Raw genomic sequence first — 17,148 nt, 5'->3', positions numbered from 1 at the left:
TGCAAAATCACATATATATACGTTATTTTGCGCACCCCTGCCTCCCTGTAGCAGTATTTCTGCTATAGGGCGACATGGAAGTGGTTAAAGCACCACACAAACAATAGCAGGGGATGGATCAATGCTTCACACATTTAACACTAACACAGTTCTTTGTCAAAACCTAACTGACCACCCAGCCAGTCAAATAAGATCCAGATGTGATCAGTCAATAATCAACAGGGTGGCCCACTCTTTCAGACATGTTTCTATCTTAAAAGTAACAAATCATAACATTTAATGTACATTATTAAAAAAAACACTAATAATAACAACAATAAAAAAATGTAATACCTGGGAAGCTGATAAATTGTACCAAAGAATATACAAATCTCAAATGAAAATGCCGTTCATAATAATGGGTAAGATCCCATTCAAAGTTCAATCTTGCTGGGATTCTTGTTTGTACATGAAATATCCAGGATACTTCACAATTGCAAAGGAACCTAAATATGTCAGATTATTATAATGTCCAGCAGCTGCATACTACTTAGTTCAATGTTATTCCACTAGAGTGCATACATGAGAAACATCGAGACACCTGTGAGGGGGTCCCAAAGGCTTCAACTGCCTAGGAGCCACCACAGAGTTTAATCCAGCAGTTATATGCACAATGCACACTATAAATCCTATTATCCATAGTCCCTATTCTCTATTCCATCTTGGGAGTGAGCAAGAGAGGGTGGCTACGTTCCTACATACAGTGGGACCATGGACAACAAACATAGCCACCCTCTAACAGGGGGATGGATCACAGCAGCAAGAAAAAAATTACTCTGAAGATTTCGAGGAGTCTAAGAATAATAGAGGGTATGTTTGTGTTAAGAATACATACTTCAACAATTTTTTTAGGCCAGTGCCACAAGGTGATAGGTTAGATGAGGTATCTCCTAATTTCCTCTGAGGGAGTAATATGCCCCAGTAGCTTCCTACACTTTGTAATGTAGTACTCGCTGAGTCTTTGGGTCTCCCTACAATTCTGCACAGCCAGGCAACAAGAGTTTTCTTCCACACCATCACAAGTCAGTAAACAGTCCTTGAGCTTAGTGTTCTATTTAAGCTTATGTTCTATTTAAGGGATTTGAACTTGGATGGGGTTGAAGGATGCATGGGATGCCCAAGGGAATTGTGAATTTCAAGGACAAACTCCTTAGCAACTATATACTAGTTGGTTTTTCTACCTGTCTGCCCTCTCCCCTTAGGGGTGTAGGATTACTCATTCTGTCTCTCCTGTGTGCTTAGTGGGTTGATGACTGGCTTCAGGCCTTACACTCCCTCCTCCACAGGTTGTCCTCTGTCTGGGAACAATGAGGCAGAGAGATCCTCCTGCCAGCTCCTGCCTTTCAGTGGGTCCCTCTCCTGGCCCCCCTCCCAGGCTCCACACTCCAGCCATCATTCCATTTTCCACCCACCACACTATTCCTGCTGATCAGGCTCTCTCATACTTAAGGGCTATCCTGACCCAATGCCAAGCCTCCTGCTTGGAGATTGGCCAAGATCCCTTAAGAATGCAGATCAGCCCCTCATCACCCCCACCCACTGACATCTAGAAACTTCTCCAGCCTCTTGAGCAGGGAGAAGTATCAGGGAACTGACCTGCAGAGCCCTCATCCCTGACCTAAGTTAATCTTGCTGACTCATCCCAGGCTGACTTATCCCAAGCTACTCAGCATCTACCTAAAAACTAACTAGCTCCCCCTAGCTAATCTTGAGTGGCGCTACACAACATAGGCATGGTATCTGCTTGATAGTAATGTAAGCACTTGTTATTAGCATAGCTTTATAATATTAGGATTTGTGAAATTTGAGCAGATTTTATTTAGAGCATTTTAAGATAGGGAATTCTGGGGTCAATGGGCTCAAATTATCTATCACTTAACTGCAAGCTAAACTAGTTTATGCTATAAAGCCTGCTGATGGATTGAATTACCTGCACCTGGATCATGTCAAAGATGCTATGAGCTAGAATTATTACTAGTTTTACGATATGCCATTACAAATGTCTGATTTGCAGTGTTATATCTAGATGCCAATACCAAATGTTAAGGGTTCCAGTTAAAAGCTTACATGGGCAGCAGAGTGGCTAAATGGTTAGCACTTCCACCTGGCAGCACTAGGGTCGTTGGTTCAAATCCCAACCATGGCACCACCTGCCTGGAGTTTACATGTTCTCCCTGTGGCCATGTGGATTTCCTCTGGGTACTCCAGTTTCCTCCCACACACCAAAGACAGGCTGGGAGGTTAATTGGTTCCTGTCTAAATTGTCACTAGTATGTGTATGTATGAATGTGAGTTATGGACCTTAGATTGTACACCCCTTGAGGGTTAGAGACTGATGTGAATGTACAATATATATATATATGTGTGTAAATTGATGGCGCTATATAAGTACCTGTAATAAATAAATAATACCACTGCTAATAGACCTGTGAAGCTTAAGGAAAGGTCTCTGCTGAAAAAGATGTTTGTTGACTTAATTGTGTCCTGGGGTCAGAGAAAAAAAAATTATTTAAAAAAAAAAATGTCTCTGCCTGGACTCTGCAAATTTCAGAACAATAATGTTGTCTTGTGTTTCTTGCTCAGTTTCGGCTTCCTCAAACCTCATTATCTTCACAGCTGTATATTGTAATATGTCAGGAATTTACTCATGCAGACTCATAAAGGTTACCAAAAGGTTCTCTTTAATTAACCAATAAAAATATCACTTAACTCGTTATATTACAGTACACACACATTTATTTCTTACATTTCTTCAAGAATTGCATAAATTACCAAAAACACTGATATTAGTAACTTACACTCAAACACAGTTTCGAGACGATACTATGAGGCAGGGGTTATTTAAAGGAGCTCTACGGTCACAGCATACACTTTCATTATAGAACATTAGCACTGTGTAATAACAGAATAAATACAGACAATAGGTATTTTTAGCAATCCAACATAAGCTTTCCTTTTATGCCATGAGTTCTGCCTATCTACTGACCATCTTTTTCTGCAACATTCTGAATCCTCCTTACTTTCCATTTCTAAGAACTACATATCCGATGGTACCTTGCCACCTGCAAGCAGATATGATTTTGTGTTTTTCTAGTACTGACTGTGCCTCCTGAAACTATCCTCTGTAGTTCGGATGGCAGGCTCTGTGCAATGTGTGACACGGAAGTGCATACTCACAGGGTATAGTGAATACGTGTCACCAAATTCAAGTAAATGTGTGGGATTCTTCCAAGAGTACTTTTTCAAACTTCAAGGTCATTCAGAGTAATAGGTTTGCGCTAGAAATAACTTAAATATAATGTGGAAATGACTATATTATTTAACATTTTAAACATAGATAGACCTTAAAGTGCTACTAAGGCTTTGATTTTTTTTTGTTTTTATAAAATAACAAACATGTCATACTTACCTGCTCTGTGTAATAGTTTTGCACCCAGCTGCCCCGATCCTCTTCTTTTGTGGGTCCCTCACCGATGCTGCTAGCTCCTCCCCCTGAAGCAGTGGAGAGAAAGCTACTTGCCCTGTGGGCACCGCTGCATGCTCGCTCCTGAGATGCTGCTCTATGCGCCCATAAGCCACATATAGCCGCAACTGTTTCCTCTCCTCATTGGCTCACTGGCTGTTATTGTCAGCAACAGGAGCCAATGGACTCCCACTGCTGTCTCAGCCAATGAGGAGGGAGAGTCCCCAGACAGCAGAGGCTATTGTTAACATGGCTGGATCGAAGGGGGCTCAGGTAAGGATTGGGGGGGCTGCGATCACGGCTGCGCACAGAAGGTTTTTTTACCTTCATGCATAGAATACAAAAGGCAAAAAACATTGAGCCTTTACAACCACTTTAAAACTGTTTTCACTAAATGGCAGACCACAGTACAGACCCAAACTGAGATGACGGTCATATCCAGACCGCTAGCCATTCCTGAGCACAGATTCCCCCTCTCCTCTGCAGTCATTGGTTGCTAGGACGGCTGGCATCCTAACAACCAATGATGCATGCCCTGCCCTCAACATCACATGTGGAAGGAAGTGGAACTTCCTCCATCAGGACCTGCAGCCTCTTCTGCCCCCTGGCTCCCACCCCTTGCTTGACAGGCACTAAAAGGTATGGGGAACAGTGATAGGGACATATAGTGTAAGGGGGCACTGTGATGGGGACACCTGATGGGGACACCTAATATAAGAAGACACTATAATAGGGACACCTGGCGTAATAGGGTACTGTGATGTGAACATCTGATCTAAGTGGGCACTGTGATGGGGGTCTATACATACATATGGCTACATACAGTATATGCTGTCTGAGTCACAGCACAAACATGAGATTTGGACTTCAACTGGTAGAAAACTTTACTTACCAGACTTTGAATTTTATTTCAGTACCCATGTTTTAAAGCTGATATCTTTTGGGTCCCATGCCTAGTTGTTTCCCTGCATCTCAGTAAACACTGGGGGGGTTGCTTCCTCTGTCATTTTATTTATGAATGCAAAGCGTTCTCTGATTGGAAAAGGTGGAGAGGCATGGCAGTAATGTCACAATCTCCTTGGAGGACACACTTTTGTTTTAATGGAACACAAGTGAATGATCATCACACTTGTAGTCCATTGACACTTCCTATAGCCATCTAACGGAAAGTCCATACCTTGGTACAGCCATAGAGCTGGAAGAAGAGTCTGCAACAGCCTGACATTGCACCCACAGTCCACTGATTGTGGTTGTAATGCTGTGCAGGCCCATTTGCAAAAAATAATAATAATACTGGCACATTTTTTTTCTGCAAATGTATTATTATTTTGTAAAATATGCATTTAACCTTTAAAAAAGCTTGCAGACCTTAAAAGTTTCAAGATGGGGAGGCAGTGTTACCTGGCTTGTTAAATGTCAGGCAACATTTAACATTTAATGCTTGCATTCCTAGAGATATTGCTTTGCTGTAGGTAGGAGACTTCCCCTATTAGTTACATCCCAGCAAAGGGAAGCTTCAGGATTTCAAGTACCCAATGCATATGCATGGCTTGGTTGTGGGACATGGATAACTGATGCTGCTTAAGCCTGCCTAAATATTGAATAGACAGGATGTTCTATGCAGTAGATATGCCTACAACCAGATAAATGAGAGATCCGAAAGCCCCTGTGTAGAAACACTGTCTTAATTTTCATGCGAATCATGCATACAGGTACCTTAAGGAGCAGTTCATTATTTACACACAGAAATTATTTTGTCCAGTTTTTGCTAGTCTCTCACATACAGATAATTCTCATGGTGACCTGGAGCCAACAATATTTTAAAACGATAACAATCTATTTACATTACTTCTCGATTTGGCTCCAGTATTATGAATGGTGGCTTTGTAACAAGCATTGTAAATGTAGGCATCAGTTCAAATAACTTCTGCTTGGGCACCATGTACCGTCATTTTTCCTCCTGTGACATGTGATAGTCTTTCCCCTCCTCCTGAGCCACAGGCAGTCCTTGCATTGTAATGTCCTGGTCATCTAGGTCTTCTACAGGAAGGTTGGGTTCATTGGGTATATTCAACAGGTGATTCTCATTGCCCTTTTCATGTGTATCCTGTTATAACAAAAACAAAATACAAACAATGGCAATCTTCTATCACAAATGATGGGCATGCCCAATAGATTAGCATGTGGACAGGTGTATAAAATTGTTTTATTGTATTGTATTCAGTCAATCCTGAATACGGCTGCCAGACTCATTCACCTTTCCAACCGCTCCATCTCCGCCACCCCCCTCTGCCAATCCCTCCACTGGCTTCCGATTGCGCAACGGATCAAATTCAAAATCCTAACACTGACGTACAAAGCTGTCCACCATACTGCCCCGAACTACATCACTGACCTAATATCCAAGTACCACCCAGCACGCACACTCCGCTCCTCACAAGACCTCCTCCTCTCTAGTTCCCTGGTCTCCTCCTCCCATGCCCACCTCCAGGACTTCTCCAGGGTGTCACCCATCCTCTGGAACTCCCTGCCCCAACCCATCAGATTATCACCTACTCTCCTCTCCTTTAGGCGCACCCTGAAAACCCATCTCTTCAGGGAAGCCTACCCCACCCCCTGCTAACTTGCCGACCTCCTCCACTCTTCACTCCATCCCCCACAGCTATCTCCTCCTGTGCCACCATCCCCTCCCTCCTAGATTGTAAGCTCGAAAGAGCAGGGCCCTCAATCCCCTCATGTTTTGCATTGTACTGTTATTGTTCTGTCACATGTTCTGTCCCCCTTTGTAATGTACAGCGCTGAGCGAACTATTGGTGCTTTATAAATACTGTATAATAATACTCATATTATTATTATTATTATTATTATTATTATGGGCTGTTGTTTCAAGTGACTACAGTACTAGTGCCTATGTGCATTACTGCAGCCAGTTAGTTTGGAAGCTGAGGTGACTTGGCACAGGTGGCTGGGATCCCCAGTAGCTAAGGAATCTGTGAGCTTGGTTCCTTCCCTAGAGACTGGTACCCCAACTTGAGTCTGAATGCAGTATGGGACATCTTAGGGACCCAGCTTGGTCTTAGAGTATTAAAGCACAAGTCAGTAATGCTAGATAGCTTGCTGGGATACAGATCTAAGAGTGGAGAAGAAGAGTTAAACATGCATATCAATGTCACTGGAATGATTTGAAAGGTTGCTGGGCTGGTGGAGTCTGAAGCATGCTACAGAAATGGCTCAGAAACACTCTATATGGCTCCGAAATGCTGCACAGGAAGGAGAAGTGTGCTATTGAACTGTTACGTCAGGTGTTCAGTGCAAGAAAGGAGTTAGCCACACTACTGTATTCAAGTTGCCTAAATGTCTGCTCAGGGGAAGTGCTGTTCATAATGGAGTGCTGCTTTAACGCCATACCCTATGTTTAGCCATATACCTCGGGTGCCTTGCAAGGGCATGAGTGCTCTGTCTCTCCAGGTCTCCACAAGTGTTTCTGAATAGCTATCTTTTCACTTTTAGGTACATTGATGGCCCAGGAGGTCCCTATTACTGTGGAGTAAGCGCTTGTCTGTGTCAGACCACCTAGTCTGTTTAAAGCACAATTTAATCTTATGGCCAACTGTCCTTACTGCTGCTAAGCAGATGTTTGGTAAAGCATGGAAAACTCCCAATCTTTCTATAGCTGAAACTAAATCCAGGATCACGTAGACCATGCTGTACAAGAAAGTAGAGGCTCAGTTGTCTGATACAATTTAAAAATACCCTGCTGTTTGGTACCCTTGGTTTGCACACTTTCTTTCTTCTGGAACAGCTGCTGGCCTATACGGCCTTTAGGCTTGGCTAGACTGTGGTCCCTCTTACCTATCCTTTTTATCCATTGGTTCAACACTCCTTCCTTCTGTTTCTCCTCCAACTCCATTCCAGCAATTTATTGGTTTATCAGCAGGGCTTTAGACTGCTCAGCCACCAAGCCCTTACATGTCCCTTACTGTAACATCAACCTTTATAGATGTAGCACTACCCCTGAGTTTCTGAAGATTTGGGTCCCCTATAGTCCTGCACAGCCAGGCAACATGCATTTTCTTCAGACCTTGCACAGTTCTTGAGCTTGTATTTTGGATTTTATTAAGGGGTATTGAACTTGGATGAGGTTGAGGGGTGTAAGAGATGACAGGGGAACTGTGAACTGAGGACAACTCCTTAGCAACTATGTGCAAGTTCATCAGACAAAAATTATCTTCTCGAAGAGTTAGCCAGCCTTCCTGGCGTACAACCTCAGACCCCAGATTAAATCTCCTCTTCACCCAACTGCCTGAGGGAATCCCTGGACAAGGGGACCCAGAATCTTCCATTTTAAGATCAGCAGTCCCAGATGGGGCTAGTCAGGTTTCCCACCAGAATGCCCATGAGTTGGTGGCTGCCTTCAGGCCTTATGCTGAGCTGGCTTCTTTCCTGCTTCCCAGGAGGCTGTCCTCTCTCAGGTGACAGTTGAGGCTGAGAGATTGTCCCTTCCAGATCCTCTGCCTGTGGGTAGACCCCTCTCCTGGACCCCCTCCCAGGCTCCTCACTCCAGCCTGCTCACTCCACCTACCTGAACTCTCCTGCTGTTGAGCAGGTTCTAGCACACTTAAAGGCTGCCCTGGCCCCATGCCAAGCCTCCTGCTTGGGGATTGGCCAGGATCTCCTAACTGTGAAGGCCAGTCCCTGCTCACCCCCACCCACTGCTTCTAGAATCTTCGCCAAGATTCTAGAGCAGGGGGAGGTATCAGGGAACTGACCTGCAGAGCCTCTCAGTCAAGACCTAAAATAAACCTCTGACTCGACCCAGGCTGCTATTCAGCCTTACAGAAAACCTAATCTAGCTCCCCCTAGCTACTTAGGAGGGTGCTACATAGAAATGTTTTCAATTGATCACCATGATTACTGAAAGTAATTAGTCACTTCTGTACATTCTTCGTAATACAACCCTGTACATATTGCTACCCTTTTTCTGCACTTTCAAAAACTTGTAATAGAATTTTGATAACTTAATAAAAAAGTATTGAGCCATAAGATACAAACAATGGCCCAAGGGATGATAGTGGATTTTTATAACGCATTACATACTGCTAGTCTCTTTATCCAACCAAACCCCATTCAGATATATTTGAACTAACCCATATCCATGCAGTTGGCAGGTTTGCTTAAAAGCTTAGATATTACTTGCTGTATGTTAATAAATTCTTACCTCTATTTCAAGTTTCACCTTGACCTTCTTTCCTCTTCGTCTTTTTCTAACTAAACAAAAAATATATATATATATTGTTACATCAAGTCATTTATATTTAATATTCAAATTTATATTATGGCTAATGCTAGAGCTTTACAAGTTTCGCGATTATAGCATCAAATACCTCCCAAAAGCCAACCCACTGCTTGTAACAGAACTAAAAGCTCTTGAGAGAAGTACTGAGGCAGGATACTGTAATGTTTTCAGGCCCATTACCACAAGCCATGATCTGCCTGCATTGCATAGAAAAGCATAGCAACCCAGTGCTTACATCACTGGGTCTAAAATGAGGTATGTTATAAAAAACTAACTGTATTTTTTTATTTCATTACTGTGTTGATGAGTGGTGGGGGAGACCAGGTAAGGCCAAATATAAGCAGAGAAAACCCCAACTTTATTGCCTTCTAGCGACCTCCTATTGGTAAGTGAAGCTATTCATCATTTTCAGGAAGTAATAGAGAGTTGTGAGAAGTGGTAGGCCAATTCTCAACCTTCATAGTCACATTAGAGTTCCCCAGGTTTCAGAGATTACCAGGGTCCTTATGTATGTAACAATAATAATTATTATTCAGGATTTATGTAGTGTCAACAGTGCAATATACAGGGGCACAGTACAATTACAATACAGATCAACACAGAAGGAATAGGAGGGCCCTGCCCATGGAGCTTACAATCTAATAAAAGTTAAGTAGAGACATTAAAAGTGACACTAAACTATATCCTTGTTCTCCAAAAATCATCCATACCCACCCACTACTTAACCTCCCTGGCGGTATGATTCTTTCCGATTTTTTGTGCTGAAAGCGGTACCATTTTTTTGCATGGAAATATGTAGTTTTTTATTGTAGGTTGTAATTTTTAGGAATAACTCACTGAAATCTGTCCGAACAAGAGTCTATTAAACATTCCGGATATGATAAAACTTGAAACACGAAATCATAAATTATAATTTAATAAATAATCATAAAAAATAATCTAATAATAAATTTAATTCAATAATATAATCAAACCAAAAACACTGAAATTTGAAATACAGAGGCAAATTCGCACATCGCTGAGCAAAGTCGCAAAATCGTTTTCAGTGTCTGATGACGAATTTCCCCACGAATCATTATCACTCAATTCTGCAAGTTTTTCTGATTTACTATCGCTGTTCTCTAGCTGTTCTAAAACCGCTTTTGACGTAAAGGGACGCTTTTTGGATGCCATGGACTTTTCTAAGTTTCCAGGCAGAAAGAACATTCAAAATGCAGGCAGGGCACAGGACAAAGAAGTAGGGACAAAATATATGTGAAATGCATTGAAACAGCAATGACAGGAAAAATGAAATTTTGTAAAAATGTCAAATTTCCCACCGGTTCCGTCGCCCGTACGTCCCGACGTCACAGGGACCGGAACACAGAAGCCGAATGTCGGCATTGGCCGGAGGAGATGGCCGGGGATGCTGCAGGGGACACATCGCGGGAGCGAAGGACAAGGTAAGTGCTGCAGAGACCCCCTGAGCAACGCCGCATGGTAAGCGCAAGTGTAGCTCGGGGTTACCGCTCTTGGTATTGAAATTTTACCCCGAGCTACACTCGGGAACACCGCTAAGGAGGTTAATGACCCCGTGTGATCTATTCTTCATTAAGTTGTTTCTGCCTCCTTGTAATGTCCTCCATCCCAAGCCTCTCAATATCCCCCTCGCTACCATTTGTTTGAAATGAGCACTGCATTTTAGTTGCTGCTATTTGCACTGCTTTATGCACACTACAAATCCCAAAGTCCCTAGTCCAACTCAGAAGTGAGCAAAAGAGGATGGCTACATTCCTACATATAGTGGGACCATAGAGAACAAACATAGCCACCCTCTAGCCGGAAGTTAGATCACAGCAGAAAAAAATAAAAGGAATTTATAAATGAGAAGGAGGCTGAGAGCAATTGAAAGTACTTTTTTAGAGAATAGAATTTTTTTTTAAACCAGAGTTTAGCATCACTGGTATGCTCCATGTACACGGGACATTTGGAAAACACTTCTAAACGATGGAAACTGACTGCTGGAAAATGTAGCTTCAAAAGACCTTACAAAATACCCAGAATGCACTGAAAAATAGTAAAAAATTAACTATTTCAGACATTTTGAGAGAAATAGAGAGAGCAGAAGCAGAGAGAGCAGTATTTGTTAAGATTAGCTGTCTTTTTTTGTGGTGTTTGGATATGTTCCAGCTCATTTCTGTGCAGAAATTATTGCAGCAGTGTCTAACATATTTTCTTTCATGCAAAACCACAAAGTATGGTGTACCAGGTCCATTTGAGTAGCGGCAAAACGCTTTGCATGCGTTTTTCATGTTGAAAAAAGACTCTGAACAGCATCTGGAAATGGAAGAGTTAAAAAAGTTTCCAAACGCAAACAGCCACGTTTACAAGCATTTGAAACAGTGATAAAATCCTGAACGCAAGTTTGGTGCGTTCAAAAAAACAACTGTAAACTCAACTGCCTGTAAACGACGATGTGTACATGGACACATAGGAAAACATTAGGGAGAGTTCAGGGGCTGCTGAAAAAAATGCAGAAAAGCTCCTAAATGTGAGTACATGGAGAGGATGAAGAGTGGAAAGTTAGAGTGGATAGTTGGGAAAGGTTACTTAAAGAAATTGAGTGGTCTGATGCACCGCAGCTGTGCCTGGATCAAATACGTGTGGTCCTAACTTTCTGTATGCCATTCAAAAATTATTTTTTAAAGCTGACTGTAGTTTATTTTGAAGGCCTCATGCACACTGGACATTTTTACAGCAGCTGTTTTTAGCTTTTGCCATTTTTTTTCTACAGCCAGTAAACTTCCCAGCATGTTATCCTATGGGGTTTATTTACTAAAGCTGGAGAGTCCAAAATCAGACTCCCTTCTGCATAGAAACCAATCAGCTTCCAGGTTTCATTGCCAAAGCTTCATTGAACAAGCTGAGGTTAGAAGCTGATTGGTTTCTATGCAGAAGGGAGTCTGATTTTGGACTCTCCAGCTTTAGTAAATAAACCCCTTGGTGTCCATGCACACATAGGCTAACCACTTGCCTACCGGCCACTTATACTCCCTTCCTGCCACAGGCCAATTTTCAGCTTTCAGAGCTGTCTCATTTTGAATGACAATTGTGCGGTCATGCAACACTGTACCCATATGAAATTTTTATAATTTTTTTCACACAAATAGAGCTTTCTTTTGGTGGTATTTAATCACCACTGGTTGTTTTATTTTTGGCGCAATAAACAAAAAAACAGAAAAAAAAAAGTTTTATTTGTTTCTATTATAAAATTTTGCAAACAGGTAATTTTTCTTCTTCACTGATGTGCATTGATGGGCACTGATAGGTGGCACTGGTGAGGTGGCACGAATAGGCAGCACTGACGGACACTGATAGGCAGCACTGATAGGTGGCACTGATGAGGCAGCACTGATATGCAATAATGATGGGCACTGATGGACACCACTGATGGATGGCACTGACCAACAGCACTTCTGGGCACTGACTGTCGGCACTGCTGGGTGGCACAGATGGGGGCACTGGTGGGCGGCACTGCTGGGCACAGGTGGGTGGCACTGCTGGGCACAGGTGGGTGGCACTGCTGGGCACTTGTGGGTGACACTGCTGGGCACTGATCATCAGTGCCCTGATGATCGGTGCTGATCCGTCCTCTGACAATTGCCGGTTATCGGCAGTACTTTGCTCACACTGTGACAGCATGAGGAAAGTGCAGCCGATAACCGGCAACTTCATTTTCTGGTGATCTGCTATGTCATTGGACACAGCTAATCACCTGTTAAAAGGCCGCTGTGATTGGCCGTTTACCACATCACGTGATCAGCTGTTTCCGTAGGACACAGCGATCACGGAGATCGCCGTAGGCGCGCAGGAGGACGCATTCTGGGAGGACATCATATGATGCCCTCCCAGAACTAGACAACCTGTTGGCAAATGGTTAATCACCGGTATTTGGCAGGGGCATTTTTTGGATGGAAAAAAAACAGAACTAGTGGGTTTCTAGATGACATTTTTAGCTGTAAAACACTTGTAAATGCAGCAAACTGGGTGTTTTTTTTTTTTGCGAGCCAAAATTTATTTTTTTTTCTCTAAAAAATGCGTAAAAACTCGAGTTCTTAACATGACTTTATACAGCTAACGCTACTGGCATTTTTAAAATGCCCAGTGTGCATGAAGACTAAAACAGAAGCACTATGTTGGTGATGTATGAACTGTGAACAGATCCTCTTTTTGGTACATTGCTGTCTATGGAGAGTTTTCATTAACAAGCTGCCTTGTTCAGAGCAAGCAACAGTGTCACCTACAGGCTGAAAACAGACAAAGCACAGTACATGCCAACACATTGCATGCACCAGTCAGACCAAAGCTCTCTGATTCAGCAGTTGCATATTAAGAAATAGGCCTTCAAATATATTCCTAGTAGCCTTCTCCTAGCATAGAGCTAATTACATTGTCTACACGGTGTGGGCATTGTTATAAATAATTAGATTGAGCCCTGCAGTTATAAATCTTTATCACAATGACAAGTATCTTTATAGGCAGCACAGTGGCTAAATTGTTAGCACTTCCACCTGGCAGTATTAGGGTCATTGTTTCGAATCCCAACCACATGTTCTCCCTGTGCCTGCGTGGGCTTCCTCCAGTTTCCTCCCATGCTCCAAAGACATGCTGGTAGGTTAATTAGATCCTGTCTAAATTGGTCTTAGTGTATGTATGAATGCAAGTTAGGGGCCTTAGATTGTACACCCCTTGAAGGGTTAGGGACTGATGTGAATGTACAATATACATATATGTACAGCACTGCATAAATTGACAGCGCTATATAAGTACCTGAAATAAATAAAATGCATTTTAGTGATTGTAATATTAAAACCTCATTGGACTCACACAACACAGTATTTGCAGAACAGTTCTTCCAAGGGGAAATTTGCACTAAAAACTATAGACGTTGGCATTGATTATCCTCTGGAAAAAAACTAGTTGCCTGGTTGTCTTTGGTTTCAATAATTTAGGAATCATCAACCTGGAACAAGTATGCAGCAAATAAAGTCAGAATAGAGTCTGAATGTCCGAACTTTACACTTATTGCGAATCAGTAACTTGAAAATTCTGGAAGCCACTTGTCACCATGACAGCTAGGCAACCAATATTTTTTTAAAAAGTGAGTCAGCAACATCAGTCCACATATTCCTTGGTCAGTGTTTCTCAACGGGGGTGCCACAAACATGGGACCTAGTTTGCCCTGGATCAGCATCATGAGTTGTCATGGTATAGGCAGGTGGACTACCGGCACCATAGCAACCAATGATGCTCTAGGGCCAGAATGCAAGGCATAATTTTTTGCCATGGTGTTGGCCCACCTCCACCAAGGCAATAGAAAACACTGATCAAGGGTAGGAGGCATGTAGGACTACCCCCAACATTTAATAGAGCAGGTCCTCCAGACCCACTCCACCTTTGCTGCACTGCTAGATTCAAAAAGTAGGACTCTGCTATGAGAACAAAACTGTGTTATTGGGGGGTTCTGTGATGAGGGGGATTGTGTGATTAGGGGGCTCTGGGAAGGGGGACTCTGATGTGATGGGGAGATTCTGTGATAATGGGGGGATCATAATGTGATGGGGGTGTAGGCAGGTGCACTCTACTTTCTCCACTGGAGGTGGCGCTCAACTGCAGCAGCACTGCAGGAGGAGAGGAAGTCAGATGGAATGTAGGTTTCTCTATGGTTTCTTGGGTCACTGGGGAAGCTATCACATTGGATGTTGCCACCGCATGTGACTCTGGTTCCCAGACTTGGCACACTTTCTGTGTGGATAGTGTAGGGGCAGGTCTCCCATCCTTTTTTTCACACTAGGACCATGGGGCAGCCCAAGGACTACAGCTTTCCTGAATCACCCCACTCTGTAGCATGTTGCGGAGCAAGTCCTTGACCTTGTGGCACAGGGCTGGGAAAATGTGATCGCACCGCTCCCAGATGGGCAGAGCATCCCCCATATGGATCAGGTGATCGACGGCCTCGATGAACCCGGGCTGGTGGTGAAGACTAATAGATGTTTTTCCAGCAGCTGATGGAGCAACCACTGTTGTGGTAGAGTATAGTCCTGATTGGAATGTCCAGCTGTTCCAGCAATAGTTTGTATTGGGATTTGGCAAATGAAGCTATGGCTGCCTGGAGAGGGGCACATAGTTGCATGGTTAGGGAGTGAGATCAGGCTTTTCCCCAGGTTGATCAGCTGCACTAAGACCTTCCCTTTGTGGATCTTAGATAAGGTTCAAGCCACTAGCCACTCCCCTGGTGTCACTGAGTCCTTATGGGGTTCCATCATGACCGTGGCAGGTCTCAGATGTGTGGAAAGTACCTGTCACGAAGGGTGGATTGCAGCCTGGCCTTTCTGTACCCAAATAGGATTCCAGAAAGGATAGCATGTCCCTATCCTTTCTCTACTCATCTAGAACCTTTCCCTACCACTATTCACTGTCTCTGTCAGATGGGAGACCTGTTGCTACACTACCCAGTTCACAGAATGTACGCAAAGTCCCGGGAGCCAGTGTCTTAATTGACCATAGATGGCCTCCAGAGTCACATGGGGTGGCAGCCAAATGGCTTCCTCAATGACCCAGGAAACCATAGAGGAACCATGTTTCCCCTGGCTTCCTCTCCCCTGCAATGCTGTTGCTGTTGAGCACCATTTGCAGTGGAGAAAGTAGACTGCACCTCTCTACAGGTGTACTAAGTCATGGGGTGACTCTGATGTGATGGGCGGGCCTATGACAAGAAGTGGAGACTCTGACATGAATGGGGTAAGTTGATTTGATGGGGAAACTGCTGAAGTGAAAGAGGATTCTGATGTGAAGAGGGTCCCTAAAGTAATTGAGGGACCTCTGATTTGAAGTGGGCCTTCTGATGTGAAGTTAATTTCATGAAGGTGGTTGTGTGCATCATTCCACACTAAGGTAACCAATTGATAAGTAACATTAACATTTTTTATATACATAAAACCTGTTGTTCTTCCCCTTTAAATATATATACGAACCAACAAAAGAGCAATAAATAACCAAAATATGCTATAATTTAGTATATAATGTCTCAATAAATACTGGTGAGCAAATCAGTGAATAAAAATGCATTCATATAAAAAAATACCCCACAATTGCAAACAAATATTTAAATGCAAAAACTCCACAACAGAAACAAAGTCCATCCACAGGTGAGGAAGTGCTGATTGGAAATCATACGTGATCACACCTGTGCTCCAACGCCACACACGGCCTCCTATCAGATATGTCAGACCTATAACATAAAGGTCATAAATGCATGAGGACTATCCAGGGTAACTGTCAGATGAACCCCTTCAGGCATCAAAACTCCTCAAAACATCATAAATATACCATGAAGCGAGGAAAAGGTCAAACTTCTAGTGCAATACAGTCACAATTCACATATATTTAAAGGGGAAACACAACAGGTTTTATGTTTATGCACTCTTCTGTTGCCTTGTATTCAGACAATCACTGGGTGCTGCTTCTGTATAATTTTGTAAGTTTTTTTCTTATTCAAATATTTTTATTGAAAATGCTTTGACATATACACATCAGTGAAAGGTAAAGTCAAAACAGGGCCAATCAAAACTATGTAAAGGGAGAAGTAGACTGTGTCCCAAATCATAGGGAATTGCGAGCATGCTATTCAGTTGACATTATAGCAAGTTAACAAGATACAGTAAAGCATTTGTGTGGGAAAACTGTCATACAGGTAAATATTGTTACAGATACCAATAGCTCGGGGTTTACTTGGGGCAGATAATCACCAGGTTGGTCCATAGAGGAGAAAAAAAAAAGAAAGAAAAGGCGGGAGATTATTAGAGAGATGGGGGAAGGGGTATTCGCAGGCTGCAGCAGCAGGCAATAACTCACCCAGACGTATAGGCTAGCTATGACACAAGAGGTTAAGGTTCCAACAGAAAAGGGTCAAAGTCAGATGGTAATAATTTATCAGCCCAGGGTTGCCAAACCCTCCTTTATGAATGAACCCTATCCTGCAGAGTGGATTCAATCTTGGCGTGTATCATTGCTTGTGTTACTCTATGTTTCACAGCCAAGACACAAAGGGCAGGTGTTTTCCAAGACCGTGTAATTGTCTGTTTGGCTTCCTTTGTAACTTGGACTAAAAGTTTATCTCCTTCCCACTGGCTGTATGCATATATGGGGCCTCTCAGTGGGTGGGCCTTAATGCCAAGAGACCGCAAATATACATACCTAAACATAAACAGAGCTGGTACTGGAGGCTAACAGAAAGCTCCCGATCTCTACTTGAGAGCTTTCTGATCATGTGAATGCTGTGACAGCCAATCATAACAGTCACATGATCAGA

At 42.9% G+C, this 17,148-nt stretch overlaps 1 protein-coding gene across 1 annotated transcript in view; it reads right to left on the bottom strand.

Moving 5' to 3' along the window:
• Positions 1-2,699: 2,699 nt before the first annotated feature.
• The window catches only part of LOC149452421 (tumor necrosis factor receptor superfamily member 5-like), a 109,077-nt gene continuing 94,628 nt past the window's right edge, over positions 2,700-17,148 (bottom strand). Inside the window, exons 9-10 of the mRNA XM_089689402.1 lie at positions 8,721-8,770; positions 2,700-5,609 (exon numbers count right to left, since the gene is read on the bottom strand). Of these exons, the coding sequence (XP_089545528.1) occupies positions 5,451-5,609; positions 8,721-8,770 (209 nt within the window). The 3' untranslated portion in view covers positions 2,700-5,450. The remainder of the gene's footprint in view (positions 5,610-8,720; positions 8,771-17,148) is intronic.

The sequence above is a fragment of the Staurois parvus genome, unplaced genomic scaffold (assembly GCF_062004578.1).
Source record: "Staurois parvus isolate SC_StPar_1 unplaced genomic scaffold, SC_StPar_1.0 ptg000473l, whole genome shotgun sequence".
In the NCBI taxonomy this organism is placed as follows: Eukaryota; Metazoa; Chordata; class Amphibia; order Anura; family Ranidae; genus Staurois; species Staurois parvus.
Note: the sequence above shows the minus strand (reverse complement) of the source record. Positions and strands in the feature narration are given on the sequence as shown.